Here is a 13,661-nt window from a genome sequence, read left to right as displayed (position 1 = left end):
CGTGGGCCCCACAGAGCGGAGTTTCCACGTAAGATGAGAATGCCGGTGGGTCCCAACAAACCGCCCCGGTATTTACTCTGTTACCTATTCCTTTCTTATTTGTCAGCTTAAACAAATCCAATTTGGGTGTAATCCAAATGCTTGAATAATTATTAATTTTAGAAAATTAGTAGGATGATAAATTCATATATAAGTTTTGATTCCTAGTACCAATTATTTCAACAAAGTAAGTCTATTTCATTTCCCAAAGATCATCATAAGATGATTATAATGATTGCCACATAATTGTTCAAAAATAGTACATCATTGGTAATAAATCATAATATCTCAATTATCTGAGATCAACTATATCTATTCTTATCATCACTGAGATCTGTACTAAGCAATTTCCTTGCTAGAAATTAAAAAAAAAACTATATTTTTATTTGTAATATAATAAAAATAACATGTATCTATATGAGCCCTTACCAATACAACATTGGTACATGAAATTATGAATCTTGATTCCAATTTATTTCAGGAGGAAAGAAAAACTTTAAATTGAGTAATCATATATGAAACTAACATATTGGATTAAATGCAATAAAGAGCAAACATCTGAAGCAAAAATTGCAGCTGATATTGACAATTGAATAGAAGGTCTGCACTTGAGAGCTCATGCATCCTCATGTCAATGTTACATTAGACCTATCATCATCTTCTATGGGAAGGAAGGTAATGGGACACTGGATATTTCATAGGCAAAACTTCATCAAGGGGAAATGTGATCTGCATAGTTACAAGTATGATACTGTAAGCAACACTTGTATGGTAATAGTATTTTGAAACTCTCAGCTTGCAGAGTAGTAAGCATAAATCAATCATAACTTTCAATGTCAGCATTGACATTGTTGGTTGGCTTCTCCATCTGTCCTCTCTTGGATCTGTTCTTGGCATCTTCTACCTTGTCATCAACAAAGGAGAGGAACTTCTGAAGCCTGCGACCGGATCGAGACGTTTGCTGGTCGCTGGAAGGGTCTTGGTCATCTGGTGGAGGAAGCTGGACAAATTGGCGTATCATGACGATGAAGTATATGAGGAGAGCCAAGAAGCACGACATTCCACATATGAGAAACAAGCCCCAGAAGCTGCTAAGATGAAGCCGTTCTGAGTCGATTTCATCCGTTTCAGAGATGCAAGCAGCCCTTGTGAACCATTTGTCATGGATCCTCTGGAGATCTCCATTCTCAGATAAAGTCAGTATTGCAGTTGACACGTCAACAGCTAAAGGAGAGTCCCTCGGAAAGACCTAAATTGGAAATGGTTGGTTTGTCAAGAAACAAAGTGGTCGATGCTAAAGTTGCATGCATGAAAAAAAGAACTAGCTGCTTATTATACTTTGGACATGACATAGTGAAACTAACTGTAACATCAAAATATTAAGAGAAAATTTGGTTAAATAGACAACAGATTTATGTTACCTTGGTGGCTTAGTAGGACAATCTAGAATGGACAATCATCAATATGATCAACACAATGCACTTTGCTCCTTGTTTTTTAAGCATCATCACTGCAGCCGGCTTTTAGAACAGATTATTATTCATCACATTTAGTTGTCCTTTTCTTTGATGTTTCCTTAAAAAACATATCAATGCATAGTTGCATACCACTAAATAGAGCTAGCTTATCTATCATAAGCCTGATCAGTGAGTTGATGGTTTATGAATCTTATGGTAACATGCAAGGGATCAGCAGCTGTGTAGAAGTGTGTTTGTGCAACTCTAGATCAGGAGACAACATTTTCAAAAAAATAATTCAGCACAATGTATGTAAACACAGACAAGTCAATCAAAAACTGCAGTTTATAAAGCACATTTACAATGACAGAAGTTTCTACTTTAGAAATTCAAATATCTGAATAAATAACCACCACATACAGAGAGTGAAAACTATGAACTCTGCACATGCTGGTTAAATGAACTTAGATCATCACGGCTCTTTATCTACTTTACCTTACACATTACCACTCAATCCTCTCACTGAAGCCTAAGTGTACTTTTCTATTGATCTCATGCACTGTTCCTGTTCCTGTATCAAATTAGCCAAAGTAGGATGCCAAGTCTCTCAGTCTTCGCCTTGGATTAACCCACCAGGTCTCTTGGAAGTAGGATGCCAAGTCTCTCAGCCATCACATATCTCTTGGAGTAGCAATGATGTAGAACAAGGTAGAGAAATAGAGAGAGAGAGAGTAAAAGAGAAGTGAGATTAGAGATTAAAGAGGAGAGAAAGAGGAATGAGATTAGATATTAGAGAGGAAAGAAAGAGAGGAGTCAGATTAGAGATTAGAGAGGAAAGAAAGAGACTAGAAGAGAGATGATGCAATTCTTTTTCATTCAAATCTGAAGTCATCCATTGACAAGCTCCACTATATATTAGGTGTTTAGGAGTCTTAGTATAATCAATAAAGGCAATCATTCCTAAGAGTAATCTCCAAGGGAATTAACATGCCTTTTAAAAATCCAAAATGTGATTTCTATGATATCTAAAGAAAAAATAAGTGCACTTAATATCAAAGGAGTCCATAGAAAGACCAAAAAACTCAATTTTCAACACAACTCTTAGAATTTCTAAGCCAACTAATTAATGACTTTTTTGTTGATTTCTTTGCCTAAAATATATTTTTTTTTAAATCCTTTGTAATAGATGGTTATCCATCATTCTTTCCCGATGGAAAATAACTCGACCTCAAAGAGCGATTTGCAAGGTACTGGTCTAATAAGTCTGGTGCAAAGTCACAAAATTCCTCTAAAGTAATTCAAGTGGCATCGGAAGTTGGACAATCACGTCACTTGACAAGACAGTGTTAAGTAATGCTAGTAGCAAACATAATAAGGCGATCATCAAGAATGGCCTCTACGTCTTCCTTATGTTGTGGGAGAATCGGTGCTTTGGGGGAATTGTCACATGCAAGAGCATCGATAAACAGAGGAGGCTCAAAAGTACCATGATATGGAGTTAAATCCTCCACATTGAAAACTGGATTAATAATTAAGTCGGAAGGCAAATCGAGCATATATGTATTAGATCCCAGTTTTTAGATAATGGGGAAAGGACCAATGGCTCACACATGCAACTTTTTGAATGAGTTTTTAGGAAATCTCTCAGGGCGAACGTAAACCAAAATAATCGCCAACTTGAAACTCTAGGCGTCTATAATGTACACTAGTAGCAAGTTTGTAAGTTCCATTACCAACGGTAATTTTATGTCAAATTTTAACATGCAAATCATGAATATGTTAAGTGAAGGAGTGGGCTAGTTCTAAGGCGTGATAGTGAAGTGGAAGTGGTGTAAGGTCAATGACATGTTGGATTTCCCATGAGGGTGGCAACTCACTAGGTAATTCTGAGAGTATAACATCAGAAAATTCATCTAATAAGGATTTAAGCTCGGGAGTTAGGTCAAGTGCAAGGGCTAGGAATTTCTTTAACAATGATAGCCACACAAAATTTGTTGTATAGGTTCTCTATTTCAAAAGATTTAGGATCCAGTAAGTGGAGTCCCTTGGAGGTTGGGACTTGTGGAAGAGATTTGAGAGTTCCTATTTTATTTTTTTCTAATGGTTTTGTTGGTTGCAGGATAATGTTTTTGCCTTTGTATCGATAGGCATATATGTTTTCTCTCTCATGATTGGTAACATCAAGGTCATACAACCAACGCCAACCTAAAAGAATAAGGGCAACATCTATTGGTAGGACATCATGGTAAATCTCACCCTAATAATCGCTCATTTTAATTGGTACCAACATCTCTCGGTCACATATAGAATGGTTTTGTCAACCCAAGATATTTTGAATGGGGTCGGATGTGACTGTATCTTAAGATTTAGTCTCTTGATAATAGATTTTAAGACTGTTCATAGTGCTACCCCCATCAATAGCCAATTTGCAAGTTTTTTTCCTACTTCCTACCTAAGTATTGAAGATACTTGTCCTCTTTCATTCATCGGAATCACTAGCAGTAAAGAAAATAATACTGACAACATTAACATGGGCATCTTCAATTTTTAGTTCGTTTTTATCACTTGAGTAGGCTTCGGATTCAACTACTTGGTTTGCTTCCTTGATTTGATCCTCGGGTTCTTGTTTTAAGGTAAGGGTACGTTGAGGACAATAGGAGGCAATGTGACCTCTACTATGGCAACAATGACACTGGATTGAAGATGAACTAGTTTAAGAATCAGCAGTTGAACGAGTTGGACGATTCATGGTTAAGCCAGGGCTAGTAGTGGAGATTTTTAGCTTGATAGAGCCACTACTTGGGGTAGATTGAAATATAGTTTTATTGTCGAGAAACTGAGAAGATGCTAGACGAATTGGATAAAGTTTGATGTACTTCTCAATCTCAAGGGCTCGTTGGGAAGCTCCTCCATGGTGTCAAGGAAACTAAGGGAGACTTCCTGTTGGATGTCAAACATCAACCCATTAACAAATCTTTGAAAACTGATGATTTTGTCTTTTTCTATTTTACACCTAAGTAAAAGTTCCTCAAATTGAGCCAAATACTCTGCCACACTAAAATTTAATTGTTTAAGGCTTAACAATTATTCAATGAATTAGCTTCGAAAGTAGGTCAATAAATATTTTTCCTTAAGTTTTTATTTTATGACTTTCTGATGGGAGGCTCTTAACAGGGTTTAAGACTATGTTAGATATATTATCAATATTTCCTAGCGGATCCTACCAGTTTCATTTTTATAAATCGTATACGTTCGGCATCAATCATTCCATACCACTCAAAGTAGTCTTTCATGCTATTTAACCGGTCAACAAACACATTTGGGTCAAACATACCATCAAAGTCTTGCATATCCACTTTGACACTTCTAGCCATTTACCCTAGATTATCAACAAATCGAACTTATTGGTTTATTACTCGAGTTTGTTGATTTGTAGTAGGTTTTAGGAATTCATCATTGAGGTTAAAAGCTTAGTCATCAGGAATTGTTAGAGCATGATTATGAATAGTTGCCCTATGGGTAAACCTAAGATTTGTTTGAACGGAGCCTTAGTATAATCAATAAAGGTAATGATTCCCAAGAGTAATCTCTTAGGGAGTTAGTATGCCTTTTAGAAATCCAAAATGTAACTTCTATGATACCTAAATAGTAAATAAGTACACTTAATACAAAAAGAGTCCCTAGAAAGGCCAAGGGACTTTCAAATTTTCAACACAACTCGTAAAATTTCTAAGCCAACTAACTTGTGACCTTTTATTGATTTCTTTGTCTAGAATAAATGTTTTCTTTTTAAATCCTTTATAAAGTTAGATGGTTCTGCATCAAGCAACCCTCAAGGTTTCAAATATTGATCGGACTAGTATTCACCAGTCCGACCAAGTACTAATATCAAAACATAACCCAATGCCATACATAGTCTCATTTTTATATTTTTATTATGTTATTCAATGATACAAACTGATACGCATCAGTCTACTGTGTGACATGCTAGTACTGTACCAGTCTGATTACTAAAACTAGTATTGAACCAATAAACATTTACATTCAACACTATACCGGAGTCCTAGAGAATCTTTCCTTTTTGAGTTGGTCACTTGATCCATTGATGATTCAGTAGAATTTTCTAAAGTTGACTTGGAACATCTATATGTTATCAGTTAATAAAGTCTCATTTGCAACAAATTTAGTTTTGAATTTGACAATTGACACTAACCTAGATGTGACTAAAACGAATTTGACACTAATTTAACAAAAAATTAGCTTTGAATTCGACACTAATTTGACACTAACTAAAGATAACAACAAATTTTCATTCCCAAAAAGTACAATTTGACACTAACCTAGATGTGAGTAAAACTTGAACTCAAAATAAGACTGCCTACATTCTTCCTGCAACAAATTTGCTATCAACAACCTATTATCCTTACAAAAACCTTCACCTAAAACAAATATTTAGTTGTAATAGCAAGAATTCTGAAGTACTTCCATTATTTGACAAAAAATACAAATATACACATTTTGGCCACAACATAAAGAGGTAATATTTTTAAAACTTCCAAGATTTAGCAAATATAAGTTAGCATAGCCACTTATATGTTCATTAACAGCACACAAACTTCTGGAGTTATGAAGACACCTCTCAAGTTTTGAATTGCATATATCCTAGATAAAAATATATTTCATGATATAACACTTTTAAATTTTAACCGTAAGTGTCATCCATCAAATTTAGCTCGAGAAGACTTCTTTATACATACAAGCTCTATATCAATTTTACTTTCCAATACTCATATTCAATCTTCCTAACAAGATAATCTAAGTTGATTAATCAAACATCCTTATGATAATTGATAAAGGACATGCAGAAGCATATTGATATCAAGAAGGAATAATTTCTTTGCTCATATTTACAGAACAAGAAATCATGAATAACAAACAACGATAAAATTTTAAAATGTCAAAATAGCTTTTGAAGATACTCACGAAACCCCAGCCACTTTTGGTAAATTCCGACCCAACAATTGCAAATTTGCAATTAGTTGACAGGAAGAGCTCAACATAGGCACGCTCGTCTACAATGGCAGCAACACCCCCATTCTCAGGCCCCAGTTCAAGAGCTTCAGCATACTCTTCTGGTGATCCAAGAGCTTTAAGTCTGGATCTTGGAATGCTGAGCTCCTCAACCATATAGTTTTCAGCAAATGAACCTACTTGAAATCCAATAAGTTCATCACTAGCTATTAAGCTGTCAATTCCTTTTATAGGAGATGAGAGTTGTTGCACAGTAAGAATTGATGTCAAACTTGCAGTGTAGCTAGACTGGATAATCAGAACCACGAAAAGCCATATTATCAGCACCACACGTCCTAGAGTGCTCACAGTATTCTCTCCTGAGAGAAAGAAAAGACAAAAGTTTTATGATTGTCTATCTTGGGCTGGAAGAGGTATCTAAGAGAACAATCGTACTCACTATGTGCAAAAAACAAAGTTGAAAAGCTGAACCTGCAATGGACCAATAACAGATTAGAAAGGAAAGAGGAAAAATATAAAACAAAGTAGTTCAGCAAAAACATCATTCTAAATATGGCTCAAAAAAAGTCTGTTACTGATATAGCATATCTAAACTCATAAAATGGTTTGGCTTGCAAAGCTACTCTACAATTTCTTGTGCCAAATATTGATACACAATAGAAAGAAGGTAAGACCATAAGATTATCTACACTGACCTAGATATTTTGTCGTATAGTGGTTGCAAAATTGTAGGATTTGTCTAGATGTGATTTCTGGCAATGTATTGTTCAATATCTCCTCTAGTCTAACAAGGAAAGCAAGAATGTTTTGTGTAGATAAGCCAAATTTAAATGGTTGATGATAATTAATTAACATAGGAATCACTTTCATTCAGAAATTAAATCGAATTTTGACAATTTTTAAAGTGTAGGCTCTTTTCACCATCGATAGAAAAGTGGGGCTTCTGCAAAAGTTCATTTGCTTGTCATGTTCCATTTGTGAGACATATTTTCATAAAGCTTATAACTTACCAAAAAACTGTAACTATTTGTTGTCGTGGTGGACCACGAAATTCATCATTGATACGGTGCTCAAGGATCCATACAGCAGCTCCTACGACAAGAAAGGAAAGGCCTGTGACACACCACATCTCCAGAGTAAAAGGCTGCAGAAATGCCCAAGCATTTGACTTGTGTTTTCTAATGGGGGCTACTATAACAAGCCCGGACTCGATATATGGCTGTGTGAAATCAACTATCTTTGTTCGATTAGTGACAATGGCAATGTCACCGACAGCAGCATCAAATGCCTAGAAAGAGGAAAATTATAAGAATTAGTAAAATCAACACTGTCAATGAATTCCTTGTGGATATTTGTCTACAAAATTCTGGTTTTATAGAAGATATTTTTCTATTAGACTTACCCCTGTAGCAACCATATTTGCAAGTTCAGTGTAGCTAGGATTAGCATGACCATTACCAAATGGTATCAGCTTAAAAGGAACAGCATAGGGCAGTAAGTTGACAGCAGCAGTAAACACATCAATGCAGTAACCCTTCACAGTGCCTGTAGTTGGTGATTTTGAGACAAATTCCTTATAGCTGACTCTGTCAGGGACACCGATTTTAAGCTCCTTACCATTATTAGGAAAGACCCATCCTCGAGGTTTTGTTGTTGTTTCTCCAGGCCAGATGACACTGTAGAGCCGATCACTCCCAGGGGAAACATTAAGCGGCTTTGAATAAAGGGTATCAGGGGACACAATCGACAACCCAGAATAATTGGACCAAAAACCAACAGTTCTCGACCCAGTTCCGATTACATTTATGATATCAAATGCAGGATGAACAAGATTCCCATCAGAATCAAATCTAAGCAGTCCGGTTATACCTGAAAATTTTGACTTTCGGACTTTATCCAGCAGAAGTTGTCCTCCATCAAAGATACTCATCGCCTCAAGGTGAAGAGTCCCTCCCTGTGCATCATGCAAGCTTTTATCATCAGAAAATGAAATTATTCCACCGTCATCAAAGAAGGCATCTAGTGCTTTAGCCAACATCCACACAGTGTCATAAGCATATAAGCCATATGAGTTAAGTCGGAAGTCTCCAATATTCTCCTTTCTGATCAAGTTTCTCCACCTAGAAATGAAATCTCTCTTCTTCTTTGAATCAGCTGTGTGCTGACGAAGTGTAAGAACTCCTTGCATTGTCTCCATTGTACTGGAAGCAAGGGGACCTCTCGAATCTAGCAGAGATGAAAGCCAATCTGTAGTGATCCAAACATACCCATTGGTCATCATTTCAAGATAATGTGCTATGGAAAGAATCATCGGACCATATTCTTGATTTGAATGTAGAACAATAACACGAGACTCCATCAAGGCAACCTTGACTAGTAAATCTGTGACGTCACTCCTCGTGGCTCCAGGTGAAACTTGAGCTTTATATGATATCTTGCAACGCCTCTCTGCCAGTTTATCACCTAAGGCAGCCACACCATTTCTACCATGGTCATCGTCAACATAGACAGCAATCACCTGGCTCCACTGATAGTAGTCTACTATTTCAGCTATAGCGGTCATTTGAAACAGATCACTTTGCGTGGTCCGAACAAAATAGGGATACTCGAGCGCATTCAGAGTGGGGTCTGTTGCAGAAAATGACAGCAAAGGGACATGGAGCTCATTGGAAACATGAGAAATGACATGAGCGATGGTTGTACACTGCGGCCCAACTATCGCAACAGTATCAGTCTCCATAAACTGCAAAGCTGAGACACGAATGGAATGCACAACCAGTATAATTACACTATCTCACAACTCAAGAAATCACGAACAAAAAGTAGATAGAAAAGGCCGATCACCTTCCATCATGCCCAAGAACCCACTGCAGTTGGTATCTCTCATTATGATCTCCAGCCTTGTGCCCCGAAGAACAGACGGGTCAGAGTTGACATCGTCCTCCGCGGCATCAATCGCCACCTTTGCAACTCTTCCAATTGTCGAGTCGAATGTGAAAATCGCTCCAACGTGCACGACAGTGGGCCTCGAAGAGGCGTTCCGAGTCGCTCCACTGGTGCTTGAGATAAGGCAAAAGAAGAGCAGAAGCAGAGCCAGCATCATGGTGATGCAATGACTCAATGCTTCACAGAGCTGGAACACACCACAACTTCTCTGAGAAAGCAATAATAACCAAGAACAACTCAACATTCAAGAACCTTCTGCCAGACAAATACCCCAGTAGACGGCCTGCGTACTACTAAATCAAATCCATCGAAAGGAGCAGCACAGGGAGTCGAAGATAGATAAATCCCAAAGAATACATAAGTCAGGAAGTTACAGGAAAACAAATCCAATCATCTCCAAGAAGATTGCTTCAACAGAACATATTATGCTGTAATACAACCTAGTCAAGTTTCTACAAGATAATGGGGGCAAAGAACAATCTTGAGACTGGTGAGACAGATAAACCCATCATATTTGTGAGATACAAAACAAAGAGAAAATTTTCAATCGGCAAAGAAATATCCATCATAAAAATTCAAATTAACACCAGCATGATAAAATCTCATGGATAGGGTTTTTAAGCTCAATCAGGAAACCGAAACCACTTCACAGAAACAGTCATTCGTGGATGGAAGACATCCTCACATAACTGAGAGAGACTATCCTAACACTACAATAAACCTAAGGCAGGCGAAGAAAAGGTAGAACAGAAGTAAAACAGCATTGCTCACCGGTTATGCTTGTGAATTGGAAAAGCTCTAGGCTCCAAATAGCTTCCTTTCGGCTCGGCACTCCGGCATCGCTGAATGCCCGAACTATAAGGAGGAAAAATGTGCCATGTTACATGAATTGGAAGTGGAGAGGCGCACCTCTGCGGCACGCGGAATTGGGGCACTTTGAGGTTCCATGGAAGACAGACCAGCATATGCTGAGCCCACTCTTAGGTTGCACACTTGGCAGCTTCCTGTTGGATGCAGTAACTCATGAGGAGCCGCGGACACCGTTCTTACCGAGATAACAGATCGGAAGAAGAAAGTTCCTTCAAAGAAGAAGGATCAGAAGAAGAAAGGAATCAGATCCTGAAGGAGCAGCATTTCTTTTGGGATGCCACCTTTAGCTCTCCGCCTGCTGGTATCAGTACTCCCAAAGAGGTTCTCTCTCTGTGTCGGACTTCGCGGTCATGTGGCGTCCTTCTCACTTCTTTACACACAAGCTCATGAACTCAGATGAAGAAGAACCACACAAGCTCTTGCAACCCAGCAATCAATTACCATGATCGAATGGTACTTCTTGAAATGTGCTGCTTGAGGAAAATGGCTGGATTTGTTTGGCTGATGCCGACGATTCTACTACTCCTAGCTTAGTAGCATGACACCAGAAAGCACAAAAGAATGGCATTTGTCCCTGTCATCATAAATTGACCATTCTCGTTGCTTCCAAGATTGTGTCAGCAGTGAGAAGACAATAATGCCCACTGGCGACAAACAATCCAGAGAACAAAAAGTAAAAGGTGCCTACCCATGTCCATCCAGGTAGAACCTTACTCGACACTCCTATCACTGCATCGTCCTCGCCTTGGATTGGCGCTACAGCGTCAATTCGAAGATGACGGAGACCGACTTGTCCATGTTTAAAATATGAGATAAAAGGATAAGAATCACGTGCAAATGTCTCTCGAAAGGCACTGCCAACTCTTCTGATGCATTTAGATGGGCATCTGATGCTGTCTCCACCACAGATTCCTGTTTCTCTGTACTTTCTGCTGAGATAATAAAGAAAGGTCTTTGTTATTTTAATTTGGCTTTTACTTTCTATTCTTTTCAATAATTCTAATATTATGTCTTCTATATATTTAAGTTGATAATAAATAAATAAATAAATAAGAAATTTTCTGACCTTGTAAAATTGGCATTCTATAAAATACAAATTAAGAAATAAAAACCAGAATAACTATGTTAGATTTCTTTCCCTGTGAGCCTCACTCTTTTTGCTCATGTCTATGTGAGACTTGTCTCATTCTTCACTCAAACTCTGGACACACAAAAGGTGTGAATAGAGTTGGCTGGGGTAGGAGAAAGCAACCAAAAACATGAAGAAAAAGAAGCAATCAGTACATCATCAAGACTCCTGGGGGTTGCCTTTTGATGACCAGATTAATGAGATGATGTCCAATTTGAGACAACTGGTTAATATCTGAGCTCAGAGAAGTCTACCATCTGTAGGCCACAGTTTCATCAGCTGGCTTTGTTGTGCAATATTTTTTTCTTTTTATTTCTTTTATAGTTTTCAAAGTCGAATCAATCCGACAAACAACAATCAAGAATTCATTATTCCAGTTCATCTATTAGGTAAAAAAATTAAATAATTAAATAAAAATAAGACTATTTTTTTAGTTAACCCAAATCCAGTTTCCAAATCTTTTTTACATCCCTTCCTATAAATTCTAAAGAACTTTTTACTCATTCATTCTATCTGAATATATTTAAAAAAAATCTAAGCAGCATCCAAATTATTTTTACTCTGTCTCATCCTCCTCACTGAGACTCAAGATATATTTATAAAATAATAAAATATTAAATCATTTGGGTCTCTATCTATATTTGAACCTATTGTTCTTCAAATAACTTAAATCTATTAGAACTCCAAAATACTTATCAGTACTAACAGTTTTTCTTAAAACTTGGACTTTGTGTGTGTGTGTATATATATATATATAGGAGAGAGAGAGAGAGAGACTTTGACCTATGCTAAATTATGTTGAAACACACTATTCAATAGATTATGTTGAGAGCAAAGGAAAAAGTCTAAGAATTAGGTTATGTGAATCTGAAAAAGAAGGAAGCCTTGACAGGTAAACATCCTCAAATGAAACCATGCATGAACTCATTGGATGTGTTTTGTGGTCATTTTGTTGATCATAATGGCAAAACTATGGCAGACAAATGCTACTTGACTATTATGTATCTAGCAACCAGGCACATGGATGCTGCCTTTTCTTATAGGTTAAAAAATGATGCTTAGCTTAAGGATATATATTACCATATAAAAATGAATTGCCAAGATCTAATGTAACATTTTAGGACATTTAATTCACAGGATATGATCCAAATTGATTCATGAGAACTACACCCAGTAATGTGACAATAAACTGTAGTTTGATCTGATCAAATTGGACTGAGATGGAAATTTGAACCCAAACTAGATTCAGTGTCATGACTATGGGAAATAAGATTCAGCCATCTCTTACAATCAAAGCCCAACATACTCAGAAAGTTGCCAACTTGACATTCTAATATGCTGTTATAAACTTAGAGAGAGAGAGAGAGAGAGGGATTGTCTTAGTACACCTTTGTTCAAACAAACTAAAGGTGTTACTGTAAGTACTTATCTTGGCCTCAATTCATCATGATCTTAAAGGTTGTGGAGTATCATGTAGACAAAAAGTGATTCAAAATCATAATTAACTTGCTCTTTGTTCCTTTTTAGATTCCAAAACACTTGGATAGTTCTAGCAATGTAATTTGATATTCAACTAACATCTTATGATGGCATCTTTATCTTATTATCACTTCAAAATGCTTTAGATTTAGTGATGATAAGAATTCCACTTAACATGACAATGAGAGCCACTTAGAACAATACATGTCAAATAAAGCTAAAGGAGAGCATAATAGTTGACTTCTTTTTATAATAGGCATTCAAGTCCTACTTTAAATTTAAAACTTTACTTATTTTTGTTGCTATTTTCAAGTGTAAATTTTGAAAAACTAGTAGGATTCTTTTAAAATTAGATTAGCATTCAAAATTCATACTAAGAGTATATTATAAATTAAGCTGGTTATTTCCAAAAATTAGGAGACTTTATATGGATGTGAGGTTAACTTTGATTTCCTTCAAAAAAAGATTATGTTTACTTCATTTTAATAAGAAATAATCTATCATTTAAAATAGAAAATAATGTATTATTTTTTATATAGATAAATATCTTATAAAACCATGTATCGAACTTATTTAAGTTAAAATTATCAATAATATTCTCCAAATTTGTTAGTAATATTTTGTTGGTTCTTTTTCCATTTCTCTTTCTATTCTTCTATCTTTATTTTTTCTCATTCTTCTCTCTGTTGGATGATATTTTTGTTGATCAA

At 36.4% G+C, this 13,661-nt stretch overlaps 1 protein-coding gene across 2 annotated transcripts; it reads right to left on the bottom strand.

The window, feature by feature from the left end:
- Positions 1-598: 598 nt before the first annotated feature.
- LOC103998805 (glutamate receptor 3.1) lies at positions 599-10,718 on the bottom strand. 2 transcript variants are annotated; one of them, XM_009420389.3, is made up of 7 exons: positions 10,245-10,718; positions 9,372-9,660; positions 7,930-9,278; positions 7,538-7,815; positions 6,967-6,998; positions 6,480-6,886; positions 599-1,288 (listed from the first exon to the last, which is right to left on the bottom strand). In XM_009420389.3, exons 2-7 carry the CDS (start codon positions 9,628-9,630, stop codon positions 857-859), a joined length of 2,757 nt encoding a protein of 918 aa, XP_009418664.2. In that variant the 5' UTR covers positions 9,631-9,660; positions 10,245-10,718; the 3' UTR covers positions 599-856. The 2 variants fall into 2 exon arrangements, with proteins under 2 accessions (XP_009418664.2, XP_065025397.1); XM_065169325.1 differs by having other exon boundaries at positions 9,372-9,681; positions 10,245-10,714.
- Between the last annotated feature and the right edge of the window lie 2,943 nt (positions 10,719-13,661).

The sequence above is a fragment of the Musa acuminata genome, chromosome BXJ3-9 (genome assembly GCF_036884655.1).
Source record: "Musa acuminata AAA Group cultivar baxijiao chromosome BXJ3-9, Cavendish_Baxijiao_AAA, whole genome shotgun sequence".
NCBI classification, from domain to species: domain Eukaryota; kingdom Viridiplantae; phylum Streptophyta; class Magnoliopsida; order Zingiberales; family Musaceae; genus Musa; species Musa acuminata.
This window is presented reverse-complemented; position numbering and strand designations above follow the sequence as displayed.

Excerpts from the sequence above, each read along its gene's own strand:
- LOC103998805 (XM_009420389.3), bottom strand. The coding sequence starts at position 9,630 with ATGATGCTGGCTCTGCTTCTGCTCTTCTTTTGCCTTATCTCAAGCACC. Across the intron at positions 6,999-7,537 it reads CAAATAGTTACAGTTTTTTG|GTTCAGCTTTTCAACTTTGT; the intron begins GTAAGTTATAAG and ends GGTCCATTGCAG. Across the intron at positions 6,887-6,966 it reads AACTTTGTTTTTTGCACATA|GAGAGAATACTGTGAGCACT; the intron begins GTGAGTACGATT and ends TCTTTCTCTCAG.